Source organism: Ursus maritimus, unplaced genomic scaffold, assembly GCF_017311325.1.
Source record: "Ursus maritimus isolate PB19 unplaced genomic scaffold, ASM1731132v1 scaffold_9, whole genome shotgun sequence".
In the NCBI taxonomy this organism is placed as follows: Eukaryota; Metazoa; Chordata; class Mammalia; order Carnivora; family Ursidae; genus Ursus; species Ursus maritimus.
Window position 1 is genome coordinate 77647809 of NW_024427107.1, and position 19962 is coordinate 77667770.

At 46.6% G+C, this 19962-nt stretch overlaps 1 protein-coding gene across 2 annotated transcripts in view; it reads right to left on the reverse strand.

The window, feature by feature from the left end:
- The window catches only part of PTK2 (protein tyrosine kinase 2), a 265380-nt gene that overhangs the window by 82569 nt on the left and 162849 nt on the right, over positions 1 to 19962 (reverse strand). For both annotated transcript variants that reach the window (XM_040626121.1, XM_040626116.1), the window contains 2 exons: positions 14823 to 14853; positions 12230 to 12282 (listed from right to left, as the gene is read on the reverse strand). In XM_040626121.1, coding sequence (XP_040482055.1) covers positions 12230 to 12282; positions 14823 to 14853 — 84 coding nt within the window. The remainder of the gene's footprint in view (positions 1 to 12229; positions 12283 to 14822; positions 14854 to 19962) is intronic.

Here is a 19962-nt window from a genome sequence, read left to right on the forward strand (position 1 = left end):
ATATATATATATATACACACACACACACACACACACACCCCCCACACTTGGGAAATCCTCTATGGATTTCTATCATTTACAGCTTTCAAGTGTGACTAATCTTGTTGACTAGTACTGTTCTTGACAACTGTCTAGAAATCTGAAGTTTTAATCATGAAATCGAGAAAATTTACTATGTGTACATACAACTCAAATTTACCACTGAGACGTGACAGAGAAACTGGCAAAGCCCTAAACAATTTTTAAGAGATCATTTGTTCACATCATCATTTTTTCATACTTGTCTTGCTGGATCAAAACCACATTTTGCCTTTCATTAAATACTGAACGATATTTATGAATAAGTAATTCTCATATTAGTAACACAAATGTGAAAATAAATATTACCGTCCCCACTAATTTCATCTGTAGATCCAGGTAGCATGCAAAGAAAGGGAGGGTGGGGAAGGAAGGAGGGCGGGGAGGGGAGAGAGGGAGACACACTATTAAAAAGACAAGTAAGTCAAAGCACAAGGAAAACAAAAAATCACCCCCCCCCAGGCCTAATTCAAAAATGAAAGAGCGATTGCAGTAGTGAGTGTGTCTACTTGGTGTAAGGGCATTCTGCCGAGTTTCCAGCTGTCCACACGTCATACAAAGTTCCACGGCAGTTCTGTAAGGCTGGTCTCTACCATACTGAGCAAAATTAATCTGATAGGCTCTCACAGTTAAATGCTAACAATAGCCTGTGCTCCCTCAAAGGGAATTTGCATCCTGTCAGATTAAAATGAAGATCAGCAGTCATCATTGTGTCTGGGGAAGGCGAGCCTCCCCAGGGAGCCGTGGCCTCCTATTACACGGAGCCCCAGGCCAGGCCCAGCACATAAGCTGTACAGCAAGTCAAGTTTCCATTTAAATTTATGCAGTGTTTGGAGAAATTCCTGTTCTGATTATTACAAATAATCTTTGCTTTCCAGAAAATGATCCACGCGGCCTGGCTGCCTCCGCTCTGCAGCATCCCCAAGTACCTGCCAGCAAAGCAGGAAAAGCAGACTGGGGCTCACTCCGACCACCCTTCACACGGCTGCATGCTACTTCAGGAAACCCACAGTGTAAACGAGGCACCTGCTGGCCCCACACATGAAACCAGGAAGCCACGCCTCGCCCTGTCATGCATTTAAAAACCAGCACACAGGCAAACAAAAAGTCTTCTCTTGGAGAGCAGCCCCGAGACGGTCAACGTGAACCGTCGCCCCGTACGGCTGCTGAGCAGCAGACAGCACGTACGCTGACACCCAGTCAGGCACACTCTGCTCAGGACGATCTACAAGCGTCCGGTCAGGCCCGCTGCCGGGGCGCGGCGGTTAGTGAGAGCTGGCGTGAGCGAGTGCAGTACCCGTAGGAGAAGGCTCATGGGAACAGAAGACCAAAGGGAGAAAGCGCCTAGCTTTCTTAACTTTATGTTGGCAGGGACTGACTCCTTTATAAAGAGGCAAGAGGAAGAAAGAGAAAAATAGAAACACATTATTTCATACAAAAATACAAAAGAAAACTTATGTTACATTTTAAGGCAGCTCTATAAAAGCAAATTCAAAATTGAGATGCTTTTATTGGACTACTGGCACACCTTATTTCTTACTCTGATTGACCTGAGTTTTAAAAAACATACTAATATTTTAAAATACAAATTCCTCTTTTAGCAAAGATTAGAACTAGTTATAGAAACTTTTAGCCAGACACACCAGTCTCCCAGCTCTGCAGAGCCAGCCAAGTGAAGATATTACAGATATTTTTACAAATAACAAAACTGAAACAAAATGAAACAGGACAAAAAACAAAGACCAACAAATAATTCGAGAATCCTGTGGACATTCAACCATAAAGAAAAAATTGCCAGAAACTAGCAGATCCTGATTTGTGAGTTTTATGAGCAATTTTCCCCAAATCATCAACAAAGACAGACTCACAGACCTTAAGTGTACACCCTAAATAAATGACTTTAACATAAAAACTAGTGAGGACGATGTCTGAATAGCCGGGCTGCAAAGCCCCCTACCCCCTGGCATCATCTGCTCACTCACTGCCTCACTCAGGCACTGTAAACTGTGACAGTCGTCTGTGCCCTGGACGCTGGCTGCACCCCAGCCCGCCAGGACAGCAGCACAGAGAAGTGACAGTCACAGTGTGGAACGGGAACAGCGGGCATCTGTCCAGGTGAAGTCAAAGCAGGGGACGTATAGCTCCTGAAGACGCAGCGGTGAGAACACGGGACAGAAAAGACACAGGAGACACACAACATTTAATTGCATCCCATGGGCTCCCCTCGAGAAAGGACTTCAGGAGCGGCCCAGGGAGAGCAGGGCCGGGATCAACTGACGGCAGGGACTTACAGACGGCAACAACGTGTTAGGAACAGAAGCGAGAGGAACGGAAACATACAACGTATTGATACTTGGGATGCCGTGCTGTGATCCCGACCCCGTTACTGAGTGCTTCACCTTCCACTGCCGTCAGCAGGGTGCAGCTCCCTGTGCTTGTCAGTTAGGAACAGGGGCCTGGCGCGAAGCCTGAATGCACGCTGTCAGGCTGGATGGAGCCCCAACCTGGGGCTGAGGAGGAGGGCAGGGGCTCCATGCGAGGTGACGGTTAGGCAGGGACCGGGACGGCACGGAAGGTGACAGCATTGTGTCAGGACTCCGTTTTCTGATTTCAATAACTATACTGTGACTGTGTAAGAGGACGTCTCTGGTCTTAGGAAATACACATCGGAACATTTGTAAGTAAAGGGGCACACCATGCCCGCAAGTGCTTTCAAATGGCTCCAGGGACAAAAACTGAGCGAAGATAAGTGGGCCAAAATAGAAACAGCGACTCTGAGTAAAGAGGAGAGACTTCATTTTACTGTTCTTAAACTCATTCTCTAGGTGTGGAATTATGGAAACATAAAAAATACAAAGAACACATATTTGAAATGAGATGCTGGCTCCCCTACTCATTCTTTGACCTTGGAAAAGTTACCAAACTTGTTTTATTTGTAAAATGAGAAGCAACAGAGGCTTCCTTCACAGAGAGCTGTGGAGAGGGTCCCATGGGGTTCCCTAGGCACCTGGCACGGAGCAGCCATCGAGTAAGTGCAAGCTAGTCCCATTTCTCTACTGCTTATTTTATTTCTAAACTGACCTGAATACTCTTTATATTGACTTAAAAAGCAAACAGTTCTTTAAAAATATAACTTTCCTTCAGTAATATCAAGATTATCCCATTTAAATAAAAACGCTCTTAGGACTCTTCCCGTTTATTTAGGGGCGTTATTTTATTCAGGATAATTACGTTTGTTGAACACCTACCATGAGCGGGGCACACTGTGCAGATGCTGGGTTTAACAGCAGGGAGACCGGCCCCTGACTCCTACCTTATTCAGCTCATGCTCTAGTAGGGGCAAAAACAACAAACAAGAAGGTAGATTACCTGGTGTGTCAATACCAAGTGCCACAGAGGAAAACAGAGCTGAAGTGGGCAGGGAATATTTTCCACTGCGGCTGCAACTTCAAATACGGAAGGAGTCACTTGCAAAAAGCCTTCGAGGGGCCGAGGGAGAGGGCGGTACAAACAACTGGGCAGACACACCGCAGCTGAGCAGGCCCAGCTCTGCAGAGGTGAGCCTGGGCCACTTGCCCAGGAGCAGGGCGTCAGGCAGGGTGAAGGAAGAGTGAGGGGGAGAGGGGGAATGCTGCCAGTGATGGCGCACACCTGGGAGCCCACGTCAGGGCTCTGGCAGATACTGTGAATGACGTGGGGCAGATGCACATGAGAAAGATGTGACGTGATTGGCCTTAGCTTTTAAAGGTTTCCTGGGGGGCTGTTAAAGGGTGCGGGAGAACTGCCAGGCTACTGCAACAATCCAGGCACAGAGTCTGTGAAGCTGGACTGAATATATTGAGAGGACTGAGCCCGTTAGGATGTGCCAATGGACTGAACAGAGAGGAAGAAGCAACGCAGCACCAGAACAGGCCCAAAGACCCTGGTCTGATCAGCCGAAGAAAGGAGCCACCACTTACTGAGAGGGGAGACTGAGAGATGCATGCTTGGTGGGGACACCAGGGGTTCACTTTCGAGCACAGTAAGATGCTCGTGAGTCCCCAGAGTGGACGAGCTGAAGAGGCAGTTGGCTGCAAGAGTTGAGTTCAGGGAAGCTTCTGGGATTAAGATGATAATTTGGGAGTCACCAGCATAATTAAGGCATGAAACACAGTAAGGTCCCCAAGGAGGTGACTGGTGGCAGGGAAGAGGCCCGAAGACTGAGACCGGGGGTCATCCACTGTGGAGAGTGGGGTGGCAGCAGCGAGGCACGCAGGCAGGAAGCCAGGAAGGGGCCATTTCCAGGAGCAGAGTGACGACGCAGGACTCTTGTGCAGAGTTCTGTTGTAGGGACACGAGAAGAGGACCAGAGCCCCACTCTGAGGGGCCAGGGGTTGGAAGAATCCTCCACCACGAACAAGGAGATCACCCGGAACTTGGAGGGGTGCCTGGGGGGTGGCAGTGAGCCAGGAATGCAGTCTTGTTCTGATACACGGGTTTCTGAGGGAGGACAGTCCGGAAGGGGTAACAAGAAGCCAAGGATACTAAGTTTACCTCCAGGCCGAGTGGGGCAATGGCTCTGACAGGAAGCCATGGCCCTGGCTATGAGGACGGAGGGACAGTGGCGCCCCCAGGGCAGGGGCCAGTGCTGGCTGGGGGGGTGAGCAGAGGCTCAGAGGAGATGCTGTGGATTACACACAGGTGAAGGGCGGGAGATGACACACGGTGCTTCTCAAGGAGCTGGCACACCTGGGGTCAGTCTGAGGGGATCCGCGCTTTCCTGCTCGTCTTTAGCTACACAAGCAAAGCAGCAGTGCCCGTGACCATACCTCTCAGGCACATTCCTTTGCTGGAATGGTACGGGGTCAGGGCTGACGACGTGCGTGGGGGAAACTGCCCTCGCCGTCATCCAACCTGGGTCAGTTGTGGGAGTCCCCCTGCCCCGGATAATGCCAAAGATCCATGAATTCATAATGTTGCTCAAAAAAGGAAAGCACAGAAGACCAAGATCTGGCCAGGGAGGCAACTCATCATTCTAAAAACTGGAAAATAAAGGGAATGAACAAGGCAGTTTTCTTGTCTTTCCAGGAGGAAGCATTTCTCAGGGTAAATGAACAGCTGATGAGGAAAAGCTGTCTTTAAAGTATAACAGCTAAATAAACGAAGACATGGCTGAAGTCACGTGTCGCCACTTTGCAGCCCCTGAGAGAATCCAGGCACGCAAGTCAATGGCTGCGAAGGCCATCAGGTGTGATGCTCACGGGAGCTTTATAACGGATGGTCACACACTAACCCAATCTACCGGTCGGTCTTCATGTCATGGAGAGAGACAGCCAGATGTGGTGTATTCCTGTAAAAGAATCACTGAGCCTGAATCTGATCAAACTTCCCTTGATCCTAACAAGCAGCGCATGGGAAATACAGGAATGCAGGGGCCCAAGAGGAGCACATTCAGCACAGTGTCATAGAGATGTCTCCAGCCAGACCCACAGCGCGGGGGACAACAGTGTAGGTGACACAATTTCTTCAACAGATTAAAGTGCTGCATTGCCCCTTATCAGTGGACATGATTAGGGGGAAGGTGGGCATACTCTCCATTCTGGAAACAGGTGCACAGGGCTAAGGTAACAGATGCATGTGCCCTGGTAAGTGTGGAAAAGTAAATACCCTGTTTAGTCTGCTGTTGCACTCACTGCTCCGCTGTTCACGTGGGCTTTTTCTCACTGGGAAGTGTCTCAGACTGCTCCCTACAGGGGGCCTCCACGTGTCTATAGCTTTTTGGGGGTCAAGTCCAACTCAAGGCTCAGCACTAGGAAGCCAGTTTAGCTCTGGAGACTACTTTACAATATACGACGTAGATATTTCAGTATCCATGTGACTCTAGGGTATTTTTCTCAATGCCTTTAGAAGCCAGAGAGGAGAGGCAGATGGTTCAGTAGCCCAAATCCCAGCAAAGGCAAAGGGAGTTCAAAGGACCTAATAATGGTGGTGGAGGGAAGCCAGCACGGTGGGATGCTCTGGCCATTCACGCATAGCACCTTCAGCCACTGACCATATCCAGGGAGACACAACTGCGAACCTCTCAGTGGCTACAAGTCTCTCCTGACATGAGACTAATTATAGAACCCTATTCGTGATCGTTGAAATCAGAAGAATTTCTAGTAAGCCAGGTACTAGGAACAAGTCAGTAAAACTTGTTTTACACTTCATGCACATAAAAATAATCAGCAGCATCAATTTGATTAAATTACGTCACAGAGCACTTAATTTACAAAAATTCACTTTGCATATACCAGGTGCTAATACTCTGAATTAGGGCACTTAAAAAAATTCCTAAAAGCTAGTGTTAAAATTAAGCTTTTAGCAATAGACAGAGACTACCCTATAAATCACAGCACTGTCAAACTGAAGCTAGCATGCAAACCGGACAAAAGAAACTCTTTCAAACCTGAGTATAGGGCAGGACTTTCGAATTTTAGCAGAAGACTGTCAGAAATGAATCAGTACTAATTCTTGACAAATGGAGACATAAACTACAATGCAACCACACTCAGACTCTTCCAAAGCAGTCCTCCCTTCCACGTAGGAAAGTTACTAAGCTTCTGAACGATTCAGTGTGGTCTGATGTAAAGACGTGGGTTTCAATCAGGCTTTCTGTTACTTACTATGTGAACCGGGCCAAGCCACCTCAACTCTGAGTCTTAACTTCCCCACCTGTAAAATTGTAAACAGCACGAGGAAGAGTGTCCTGAGGTTTAAACAAGATAATGCATGTGAACATGCCAGGCATCGTCTCTGGGCCTCGTTCGTGTATAAATACCTCTTATGTTTAGAAGGCTGTGACACAGCAACAAGTCACAGACCTAGTATTTCAGAGGCCGTGGGAAAAAGAGGAAAAGCACCATAATTATTATGGACTATGGACATACCACCTTGTAGTTTACAGAACTTTATAGTTTACAAACTGTTTTTGCATATATAAGCGAACGATGAAATTTATAACAAATCAGCTGAAAGCAAATAACATTTATCTTGTTAAATATATTTTAGAATAATTTCTAGTCACTAACTTGAAAAACCTAAAAGTAGTAAAGGAAAGGATGATGCATGATAAACAACTAAACCAAAGAATGTTATGAGGTTAAAAATTTTAAAATTGCAAAACTGAAAAAGTACCATCACATAGGGCTCAGCAGGAACAATCAAACCAAACATTTCTACTGACAGAAAAAGGTCACTACGTTGGTTTTCATGGCAGAGACAGAAAAAGAGAAAAATCTTCTACAATTTCTGATCCCATTTTATGTAATCGGAACATTTAAGAGGACCCCTGTTCATGTGGTGGCATCATCACCACATGTGGCCCTGTACTTCTGGTCATACTAAGGTGTTATGGCTTGGCTATAAAAAACAAGCCAAAAAAACCCCTAAAACACAAAAACCAACCAAACAAAAAACCAGAGTTCATGCCTTCAAAACATTTAAAATTTAGCTTCATTCACTGCCTTTCCTTGGAAATAACCGTGTTTCTGGAGCCTTTAGACACACACACACACACACACACACACACACACACACACACACACAGAGGCTCAAGCCCTGTCCCAAATGCAGGCCATCCCCCTCCCTACCACACTCACAGCCCCCTTCCTGCCAGCACTGGCCTCTTGGTTCTGAGTTCTAACTGAGCTCTAGAATATGCACATTTCCTAAAAAGTTAAGAATTAGGCTAAAAAGAAATTACTTTAGGTCCTCAGAATAATGTGCCCAGGGAAATGTGCCGTTATTCTTTAAATGTCTCAACGTTACATTTATTTTCCTAGGGCAACTTTGTTTAGATTTCAAAGATAAACTCTCCATAATTCAACGTGGAATTCAACTGTGATCTTAATGAAGATGATTGAGTACTGACACTTACTTTACAAGAAAATACGAATGAGTGCCTGGCACCTCCTCTCTCAAAGTCAGGATTCTGCTTTATTCCCCAACCAGGGATCCATCAAGAGTTGAAAACGGTCTTCGGTTATCTAGACCTTCATTCTTCCTGTTGGCAAGCGTCCATGCCCTTTGTCCAAAACCTCCACAGAAAGCATCCAAACAATTCACAGTGATGAGCTCACACGCCATCACCTGAGAGCCCAGTGACTCGTCCCTGTGAGCTCGGAGTGTTCCTGCCTTTCTTCCTTCTGCTCCCACTCCTGGAACTGCATTCCTAAGTCCTGGCCTGTCTCCACACCTTGCTCAGGCATCCATCAACTCACTTAAAAACAGTTCCTAAGTACTGATGTCCCAGTCAATAAGCAAATAGAACATGTCTTTGCTGATGATGGGGCTGTGATCTAGTGAACAAGATGGTTTCTAAAATGATCACATCCATCTAAAGACTTTCCATAACAGAAAATGGACGGTGGGCTAGAATACTCTGAGGAAGGAGTCCTGGAGTAGTCAGGGAAGGCTTCTAGGAGGTGGTGACATCTGAATCTTGTCTTGAAGACCAGGTAAGAGCTTTTCAGAAACAGGGCAGTCAGACAAGTTCCACTTTCTCCACGTTCCAAGTGCTTCTTCGTCTGTACCTGAGGGAAACTCCTCTGAACTGGCACTGAAAGACAGTCTCACCTAGGGAGCAATAATGACCGAGTTCCAATCCTAGCTCCATCAATTTCAGGTGTGACACTAACAGAATGTTTACTTTCTGAATTTCCTTCCTCAGATCTGTGAAACGGGGATGAAAAAGGCCCTGTAAGGCTGTCGTAGGGCTTGAACAAGATCACATCCAAAGCACGTGAAGGTTTTAATGCCGTGAAACCATTCTGAATGCTCACTAAAGAGAGTCCTGTCACCTCCCTGGCCCTGGCCAAGCTCCTGAGTCTTAACTGTTGTGCCTGCTGCATCTCCTGGCCCCTCTCCCTGTTCCCTGTGACCTCGGCTGCTGCCCGCATTCTCTAAGCTCCTGTTCCAGGGCCTAGTGCTCTGCGTCTCCCTGTCTGCACGCTCGATCTCTCACTTCACTCAGTTACCTGCCCACATGTTACCTGCTCAGAGATACTTTTCTTGACCACAACTTTATTATTTCTTAAAAAGTTTTATTTATTTACATAATCTCTACTCCCAATGTGGGGCTCGAACTCATGATCCCAAGATCAAGAGTCGCGCACTCCACTGACTAAACCAGGCAGGTGCCCCTTGACCATAATTTTCAGTAGCCTCCCCCTTACTGCTCTCGGTTTACCTGTTTGATTTTAATCCAGTGTCTCTGGTCTGTCTCTTCCACAGACTGCCAACTCCATAAAGGAAGGGACCCGGCCTTGCTTTCACTATCTTACCCCAGCACCCAGAGCAGTGCCTGCACACAGCCAGTACACGGTACTTGCTGGCTGAATTAATGCAATGTGCAAAACGTCACAGTGGAATAACAGCCATCTTGCAGGGCTCACGAGGGGTTCAATGAGACGGAGTGTGACAGAAAAGCACGCACTTGTGGGGGGCATGCCACTGGACTGTAACCTCACCCCGGGAGCCTGGAGAAAGAGAGTGGGCTCGCTGTGGGGGAAGCAGATGCAGAGTCTGCAGGGACTGGGGCCACTGGATCTCTCCCTCAGGAGGCCAGAATCACAACCTCGTGGTGCAGGTTTCCAGACCGCTCGGTAAAGAAACAGTACTGGCTTTCTAGGTATCAACGTAACAGCTTCCGGATTAAGTGTGAGGCAAGCTCCTGGTGGGCCAGATGTTATGTTTCATAGTCTTTGTGGAAGACATAAGTACGCCACACCTGTTAGCTCCATTCACTGAGTAAGCAAGCAGCAGGCGGGATGACTAAGGGTGCATGGGACTCTGAAGCCATGGTGCTGTTGCTAAGGATCCCCCGAACACGAAGTGCTCTCCCTCGCCTGCAGCTGTAAATGACCACAGTGACAACCACGTAAGAGACAGTGTCACCGTAAGAATGGGAAGACTGTGACACGTGACGGTGACAACAACGTCCCGGCCAACAGGGCAGCTCAAGCAAGCTCAACGACCTCTGTGAGAAGGTGGGTGGAGGAGCACAGGTCCCTGCTCTCTGAGGCTGGAAAACAGTGTGTGTGTGTGTGTGTGTGTGTGTGTGTGTGTGTGTCTGTGTGTGTCTGTGTGTGTGTGTGTGCGTGTGCGCGTGCGCGCCTGAGGGCTGGGCCAAGGAACCTAAACTTTGTCTAACTGTAAATTATAACCGAAAGTTACTAATGACCAGAGAGCTGCCTATTTAAATTATATACATATGATGGCAATTCAATTAACTAACATGGAGAAGGGACTGAGGTCCGACCTGTGGCTATGGGACAGCTACAGAGAAGAGTGAAGGCAGGATGGGAAAGGATGGGTGGCAGGGAGAGGTAAAACCCGGATGTTCAAAGATGATCAGCTGCTAAAAATCCTGAGGTTCAAAGCCTGAAGCAGTAAGGACACTGATCAAAGGGGTTAGGAAAACAGGAGAAGGAACAAGATGTGAAGGGTCTCTGAGGACCTCATCTGAGCGCAGAGTCCTGACGCACCTAATAGGGCACCTCTGCTCTCTGTTCAGCGTGGGGCTGGGGTGTGCACTGGCCCGCATGGGAGCGCTCCCCAGGGCTCGCTTGTGCAGCTGCTTGTGGCCTGCAGGACGATGGCATGGAGCTCTGAGAGTCACGCACAGCTGGCCCCGCTTTCACCTGTCCTACATGGCACGCTGCAGGTCATCCCGGGGCGCTGGCCATCCTCCTCTCCACTGGACCCAGGCCTGCTCATAGACAGAATCCTTCGCCACGCTCACCACTTGAGCACAGAGTGGCTTTAGTCTCTCTAACTAGATCACAAATTCCCCGAGGGCCTGGTGTACGTCTGCCCCATCTCCTGTGCCCCAAAACCACGGCCTGAACAAGGGACGGGCCCAACACATGCCAACGTCAAGCACCCCGTAGTGCTCCAGCACCACTGCTGGGTTAGGAGAGCACATCGGTGAAGGCAGCATGCCAGCACGACGGACTATTCTTTTAGAACGTGCTGACAACCCACCAGGCATCTGACATCGGCCAAGGGCCCAAGCTTGAGTACTCAAAACGCTCTCCAGCTCAACCTGGAGTGACCGCAGTGCTCTGACACATGCTTGTGCCACATCTCTTCACTAGAGTCTTTGCCAAGTATATAAAGATGGGCACAGACACTTCTTGAGAGAGGGCTTGTGGGGTGTTTGTGCACAATAAAAAATAAACAATTACATTTGTATGCTGGAACACTAGGAAAGAATATAGTCATCGACTAGGCAAAAGCACAAAGCTCAATTTCAGGAAAAAATAACTCAAGGGAAATCAAATGAATAGGAATTAGGTTTCTTTTGAGTCAGATTATCAGACACTGGAGTTACTAGGAAGCTGCTGTTGTAGAAACGTAGCACAGAGCTCAGACTGGACGGTAGGCATATGTGTATGCATGTATGTACATGTATGTGTACACGTATGCATGTCCGTGTATTGTGTTCACGTGTGCACGCACATGCATAACTGTGTATACGTATAAAAGACACCAAATTTGGGTCCACAGAAGATGCTTCCTGTTCCCGCTTTCTTCCATTTCCCACATTTTTCAATGGGGGAAAAAGGCACATATTTTTTGAAAACACACCAAGGAAAGCACACCATCCTCGTGACACCAGCAAAAATAATAGTGAACACACTGCTTGTGCCAGTATCTTCTCTACATCTCTCACAAGAGCAATATGCAACCACCACTTGATGTTAATTGTGAAAGACAGAAACCATTGAAAAACATTTTGCATTTCCTGAACTCAAAACAATAAATACACAAAATATATACTGTTACATTCTAAGTTGCAAAGACAAATTATGATGGCAAGTTCAAAAGTAAAAAGGTTCACTCTAAATATGATCAACGTGACAGTACAACTGAAAAATAACTCGGAATTCTATACAGTCTTGGAAGTAATCTGGAATTACATATACACGTCTCCTCTAAAGCAAATCTGTGAGCCATATTTAAACCTATTTAATCACGTTAAAATGATGGAGCTTTGGGTAGTCAAACTGCTCAGCTTTCTAAGCTATTCTAGAAAGAGCAATCACAATAAAGAGCCCACTCCTTCTATAGCACATGAACATTTATGCTCGGCAGCTCTGTCTGGGGCTTTCTGGGTGGAGCCTCTCACCTGATACGGAGACCGCGTGTGTCCGCACGCCTTGCTTCTCGCTGTTGGCCAGCCTGAAACAGAGAGGAGCAAAGCCGTGAGTGCCATGCTGACAAACAGGGTGCCACAGTCAGGACCAGGCCATTTCCCATGGAGACCGCACACCTCCGAGGGTGATTTTTAAAAGATTAAGCACTGCTGCCTGAGGCACTTAAAATAACCAGACTGCTCCACTCTTTTACAAGTCGGGAATTACAACAGGCAACTGGAGGAGCGCTGAGCTGCTCAGAGAGAGCCAGTCACGACAGCGGCTTCAGCCCTACACCACCACTCGCCACCTGGTGGGTGCGTGGGTCAGATAAAATTCTACACTGCAATGTTAGCCTGTAAGGGATTGCTCCACACTTATAAAGTAGAGGGAAAAGAAACACCTGGAGTTGAAACTGCACTCTAAAACGTAATCTGAAAAACTGGAGTGTACCTGGTCCTTCTTAAATTTAGAGCATGTAAAAAAGCAGGCAGGACATGAACACCTACTTTTATTATTTACAGACTTTAAAAAAACGTAATCTTAATGTATCTGGTTACTTGTTTCATAAAATGTCCCAACAACAGGTGTGTTTTACGTATTTACCCACATAAAATAAAAATTTGGCCAAAAGTCTTATTGACATTTAAAAAATAGAAGCGCAGTTCAGTTTTACATTTTTGGAAAGCACAAAGCACAGAGAAAGAAAAGGAACCCCAGACTCTTTAGATTTAGTGACTTTGACGTTTTCATAGAAGAAAACTCTTCCAGATATGTAAGCATGAACTATAGAACTGCGGAACAGAACATGGTTCTAGTACATAGACTTTCCACCGGGAAACACAGGACCTGAAGAGTAGATCCTTCTCGGGAATGAGGACAATTCAGTATGCAGCTGTGGAGCCTCTACGATCAGTGACCTCAGCATAAAGCCATGGGACTTTTACTGAGTTCTTTATGTATCCGAGATCTAATGATCTTTGAAGTTGAATCACAGCTGCTGTGTGACAAATCACAGGTTTCTCCTCCACTGCAGCTACGTGACTCCTGACAACTGTCTGAACCACCACGGCAGGTCGGGCCATCGGCTTCCACGCCCTGCTGCCTGCGCCGTGGGCTCTTCCTCTCCCATGCCGCGTGTCTGGGGGCTGCTGCAAATCAGCTTGCTCACCAGCCCGTGGATTTCACCAGCCAGCTCTCCGACCAACAGCCACCACAGCATCTGCTGCTCTGATTTGTGGCAATGTCACTCTTTTAAAGTTTGCTTTCTCAGTCAGTGTTTCTAGCATCTGTTTTCACTTCTAACCTACTCCTGTCTTCACCCACTTTTGTATCTGTGTTTACAATTCTGCATATTTCAATCTCAAAGTCATCTCTTATAGATTTCCTACAGTTGAAGATATTCTGGGCATTAGTTTCTGGCCTAATGTGGGACATTAATAAATATCTATTAAACATTACTGAGTTTGTGAAACACACTGCCTGAGAGCTGAAAGCAAGCTGCTTTGACCCATCCCTCCTCCACCCACCCGCACAGCTATGGTGCACCTCCCACACGCGATACTCCCCGGGCCAGGTCTATGATGCCACGTGACCCTGGCTTCCACGAGGCCCCGGGGCCACGGATAAGCAAAGAGGTAATTTTGCCAAGTGTGATAAGTCCTCCAGCAAGTAAGAAGGTGTTATGGGGAAGCACACGAGGGTGCTCTCAGGACTGGGCAATCGTGGGAGGTTTCTAGAGCCCAGAAAGAAGAGCAGGGCTAGGCAAGGCTAGGGAGGCTGGAGGACGAGTGGGGCCTGTGAGCAAAGAGCATTTACAATGGCCTGCAGGTAAAGAAAGGACCGTTTACTCCAGTAACTAAAGGAAGTTCAACAGAGCTGAAGAACAATATGAATGGTGGTGAAGCATGCCTAGAGGGGCCGGCGGGGGCCAGCGGTGGGGGGCCAGCCCGCTGGCCCAAGGATGCTAGCCTTTATCCACAGAGCAGCAGCAGCGCCTGCAGGTGTCATGAGATCTGGAGTGCTCAGCACTGGGCTGCGATGCTTACTCACCGATGTGTCCACATCTCCCAATTTTAACTTTCATTTGGTCCCCAGTCCCTCGCATGCTGGCTGACCCCAGGGAAGTTACTAAGTTCTTCTGGCATCACTGCTCAATTCTTTTTAATCTTTTAGATCAACACATCTACTATGAAATTCATGACATCAACAACTTAAAAAATGAACATAAATCACTTATGTTTACTTTTCTCACTTGTAAAATGGCCAGAATGGCACCAATTCTCAGGTTCTTACAAAGGTGAGTGCTGAGTATAAACCATCAACAGGCCTCCCTGGTACTGTCGCTGGGACAGTCCTCCAGCTGCTCAATGAACTTAAGGGGAAAGTCATTTGAAACTTTTGGTTAAACCTAAATACATAACACGATTTACAACTGATTTGACTTCTCTCTGGCAATACTTGTTTTCTTCTTCCCTAGTTGTATACACAGGAATTTGATGATTCAGGCAAATGGAAAATAAAGCAGGTGATTGCTTGACAGTTTCTAACACAACTAAGTAACAAAATGCACAAGACAGCACTTACTTTGGTATTGATGGCAAAGCCCGTTCACCTTCTGGAGAAAGAGAAAGAGAGAGAGATGAGGTCCCTCCTATTTCAAGATTATGTATAGCAATCAGAGAACAAGGGTAAGTCTTAGTCCAGAATTTAGCAATAACCCTCTAATAAGGAAGTTATTATACTGCGTATCTTAGGCTTTCGTGGTTTATTTTCAACATTTACAACACACATAAACCGACTGGAGGTGCACATTGTGTAAAAGGTACTGCCTAATCAGAACAAAGCCCTGAGGTGCTAAGTTGGTGAAAGACATCCTTCCCAGGAGACCCTGAAAGATGAAGGATCTCTTATGCTCAAAGTCAACATTCCTTTACACCAAAGGACTGGCCATGTTGTCCTCTGATAAAAATGCTCAGTAGTAGCAACACCAAAACCTGTCTAGGAAACACAAACACAGGACAACTGATCCTCGGGATGTGCGGAGGCCGAGGGACTGATGCCCCAGAGCAGCCCAGGAAGCAAGCAGGCCTGCAGCATGTGCCGGGGGGTCACCTCCCCGCCCCCCCCCCGCCCCCCGTGCCAGGGGTGGGCGCGTCGCTCCCGGCCCTGGCTCCTGCCGCTCTCGCTCTCGTCACAGTGAAGCACGGGACTCCGTTTGGTGGTTGGTGGAGAGGCTCTCTCCCCACCCTCCTTCTGTCAAGCAGGAAGCACGGAGCCCCCAGTTCAATGTCTTCTATCTGTATAAATCTAACAGGCACCTAACTAATCTTCTCTCCTACTCCATCCCTGAGCTAAGTTACTACCAGGATAATCTTCCCCCCAATACACACTCATCAAGTCATTCCCTTGCTTAAACTTGTAGTGTCTCCATTGGCTTTTTTTTTTTAAGATTTTATTTTTAAGTAATGTCTACACTCAATGTGGGACTTGAACTCGTAACCCTGAGATTAAGAGTCGCATGCTCTACTGACTGGAGCCAGAGAGGCGACCCTCTGGATGGCTCTTAAGCTGAAATTTAAGCACATCTGCTTAACCCACAAAGCACACAACACCACCCTATCTCCATCTTCGGGGTGTCCGCCCACCTACCACCCATCTCTGTGATGCCCTCCCAGGCAGCGCATTAGTGTCCACAGTGCAGTCACAATTGCTGTCTACAGTTCTGCTCCTTGCACTTGCCCTAGAACGCAGCCCCAAGAGCTCTCCGCCCCCAGAAGTTACCTTTGTCCTGTCTCCCCAGTCTTATTCTCTACTGTTCCCTGGTCCCGGGTGACTGCATATTTCCCTGAACACATCATGCTGCCTTCACACGCTCCAGTCCTTGAAAGATGCTCTTCCTTCTGGTAGAAATACCGTTCCTCAATTTCTCAAAGCTCAATCCGGTGGGGGACGGGCTAGATGGGTGATGGGTATTAAGGGGGGGGCACTTGTGATGAGCACTAGGTATTGTATGTAAGTGATGGATCACTGAATGCTACTCCAGAAACCAATATTGCACTGTATGTTAACGAACTAGAATTTAAAAATAAATAAATAATCTAATACTCTTTAAAAAAAAAAAAGCTCCATTCAAGCCCAATCTGAGCTCCAGGGAGCCCGTCTGCAGCACCTCAGCTGGTTCTGGTCTGGATGGCGTGCTGTGCTTCTGCCTCATTCCAGGGCACGTCCATGTACCAGAGCACCTGAAGGTCGGACTTAACCTGCACGCAGGTGTCTCTAACACTCAGCACAGCACCCTGCGCTCAGAAGGTTCTCAGACCACCACTTGGTAAATGAAGGACTGAATCAGCCTTGGACCCCACGTGAGTGACTCTTTCTGAACAATTGTTTATGTACCTACAAAACAGAAACCGGACTGTCTGGTTTGCAGGGACTGTGGTGAGGCATGAGTAGCGCGGAATGTAGACAACCACCGTGTGGTACCCAGTACACTGCCACAGTTCCATCCGCACTGCCTCACTCTGACTTTCTGACGTCCACATTTCAAGCAAAATAACCATGTGACACCACAAAGGCCAAGTGTGGAGTTACGAGAAAATCCTATCATTAGTTGACCACCCATGAATGCTCCAATTACACCCACCACTGTCCATTAGTAATGGCCTTGCCCGTGACCCATCAGTGTGGCCACTAGCTGTCTGCACTCTTTGTTGCGGTGTCTCCTTCCTTGGAGAGAAAAAGAGACCAGTTCATAAACACTTGGTTAATAGACTTCCTAAGCAGCTGGGCAGGAGCAGGAAGAAGGCTGTAAATGAGCTGATTAACAACGGAAGTACCTTGAGGGTACACTTTCAGGAAGCAAGTTACAGATCACGGAGTAAAACGGCACCACACACTAGTAGCAGCAGTGTTATAAAAACCCAGTACTCACCAACTAAAATGCCTGGTTCTGGGTGTTAATTTTTAACATTCCTTTAAATTTATAAGCTGAATGCCTAACGTATGACTTCCTGTGTCATTCCCAATGTAGATATCTTATTCCGCGGAATAAATCCTTTAGGAATAAGGGTGTATCTCTGTATTAATCTTTGTATTTGACTTTTAATTTTTGAATAAAAGTTTTTATCTGTTTTTTAAATTAAACAATGCAGATTCCCTGTAACAAATCTGAATCATAAAGGCGCATACTGTAGAAAGGAGTGGAAATGCCGAAGGCTCCTCCCCCGCTTCGACACATCTCCACCTCCCTGGGAGTACTCCCGGTCCACAGTCGGTCACTTAGCTGCCCAGATTTCCAGGCTCCTCTTACACTGGCGAACACACACACACACACACACACACACACACACACACACACACAGATGTTTGGCTACATTTATGTGTGTGCGCACGCGCACGTGTAGGCTTTTAGCACGAAAACAGCGCCCTCTCATGGTTTTTCACAGGTGCGGAGTATCTATGAGGTAGGGATTGCTTCCCACCGTGTGGCCACTTAGGCTGTTTCTGGTCTTGAGCTACTAGAAACACTGCAGAGTGAACATCCCGTGTCTGTCTGATTCTGCAAGAGGATTTCTCGGAGGTGGACAACGGGCGGGGTGCCACCGCTACACGGGCCTCCAACAACTTACACGGACACCAACCAAGCATGAGAGCACATCTTCCAAGCCCTGCCAAGGATGAAATGGAAGATGAGTCACATCACCAAACTAAAACCAGAAAACGCATCTGTCACTGCTGGTGTCCAATGCTTACTGCACATCTGCGGGTCCACTCCTCTACAAGGAGCCTATTTTCATACTGGCTTGTCTTAATGAGCTGGAAGAACACACGAGAAAGAGATTGTAATTCTTTGTTGTCTGTGTCACAGATGTTTTCCCTCCTGTATCTCAGCTTTAAAAAATGTTTCTTTTACTAACAGAAGTGCTTTCATGTTTACATAACCAACCCTGTCAATTCTGTTCTTGCTACACTCTGGGTCGTGACATCTTAGAAGCACACATCCCCTCCCTCCCAGGTACAGGCTTATCATCATCCCGCATACAGGAAATCTTCTGAGGAATGAGGAAATTATGACCCTGTGTTAATTTGCATCATTCTTTCCTCTGAGGAGAATTTTACTAAAATTGAAAAACTGCCACTGAGCTTTCTTGTGGGTGAGGCATAGGCTAGCTAACGCCCTACAGTAAGGGCCAAGGTCTTTTAGCAACTCTGATGGAACTCGGTTCAGGATATCTTGCTTGTGGCTCTAATTATGTTTTCCACCCACACTTTGTACGTGCAGAGTAATTGTGGTGAATCACAGAACTAACCAAGTGCGTCTGAGCACGCTCACAGCTCACAAGTCTGACCTACAGATCACTTAGGACTGTGTCTCTGTTGTGCACGTCAACATGGACACGCTGCTCACCATTAAACAGTTTACAGTCTAGAGGAGACACATGGGTGCACAGAGAAGCATTATTAAAAGCATGCTGCCAGGAAAATGGGGCACTGGATTGCAGAAACATGTTCTAAATTTATTAGAAATTTCAAAAAAATCTAAATTAAAAAATGCTCATGTGCTCTTGTCCACATATATTTTTTACTATAATCCATTAAAAATGTTTGATTTAAAGTATTATTTCCATTAGGCAGTACATCTCCACTTTAGGTATCCATTATAAAATAGTTGTGTAATAAATGAACATGCGAGGATTGAGACTAAGGTAAATTATCGAGTCTAGTATCACATTCTGTAAGGACAACGTAAAATTGCTAAGAGCCAGCGCCCTACTAGGATTTTATGAGAAGCGTTTTCACTTGTGCTCTTGTCATATGCATGAAGAACTTAATGCATCTCAGTTCACAAGATGTGATATCAAAATGTTTATCCCTAAGGAGAAAAAAAAGCCAATTAAAAACCAACACAGGAAGGTGTTGAGTTTCAAACACGGAATGGCTGGCTTATTTAATGCTTAATGTCTGAATGTTATTTTTGTGTGTGTACAAACTGATAAAGAACATTTGGTAAATTAGGGTAAAATTTTTAAAATTATTTACTAAAAAGGAGACAGGCAATATGTCACATTGAACACTGTCACAAAATACTATCTTCATGGAAAGGAATTTTCCCAAAACATTTAAATAATATTTGCAAGGTACGTTACCTCTGCTTAAACCACAAAATGAAAAATCAAGAGTTTATGTCTGTACGAGTTTTAACAGAGCAGGCTTTTAGAACTTTCTAAAAGCAACTTCATTTCTATATTTCATACAAAGAAAACTACTATAAATCTAAATATACACTCTATTAGAAAAAAAATTAATAGGTTTTACTGGTGTGATCACAGTATCATAAAGATTTTTACTAGATGAGTCGTCTCCCAGGATCCACACACGTACTGGCCTTCTGGCTGTGGCTTTAGCTGTTGTATTCAGAGCACATCATGACACTAACTTTCACACAAAGGTTCCAATGATTCCTCTGCTTCACACTGCCCCCCACCCCGACTGCTCCCTCCAACCGCTCTGTCAGCACAGGGCACTGGTGGCTGGCAGGCCGGGCTTTCTGCAGGGTCTTTACCAGGAGTTCAGGACGTCATCGTCTACTTTCCTATCTCCTCTCCGGGCCACGTACCTGGACACACAGCACTCGGCCCCTCAGCACTACTTTTCTGTGATGGTCCTGGTCACGGAGGCGAGGGCTGCAAGGGAACCTGTGTCTACCTGCCACAGAGGTGGCTGC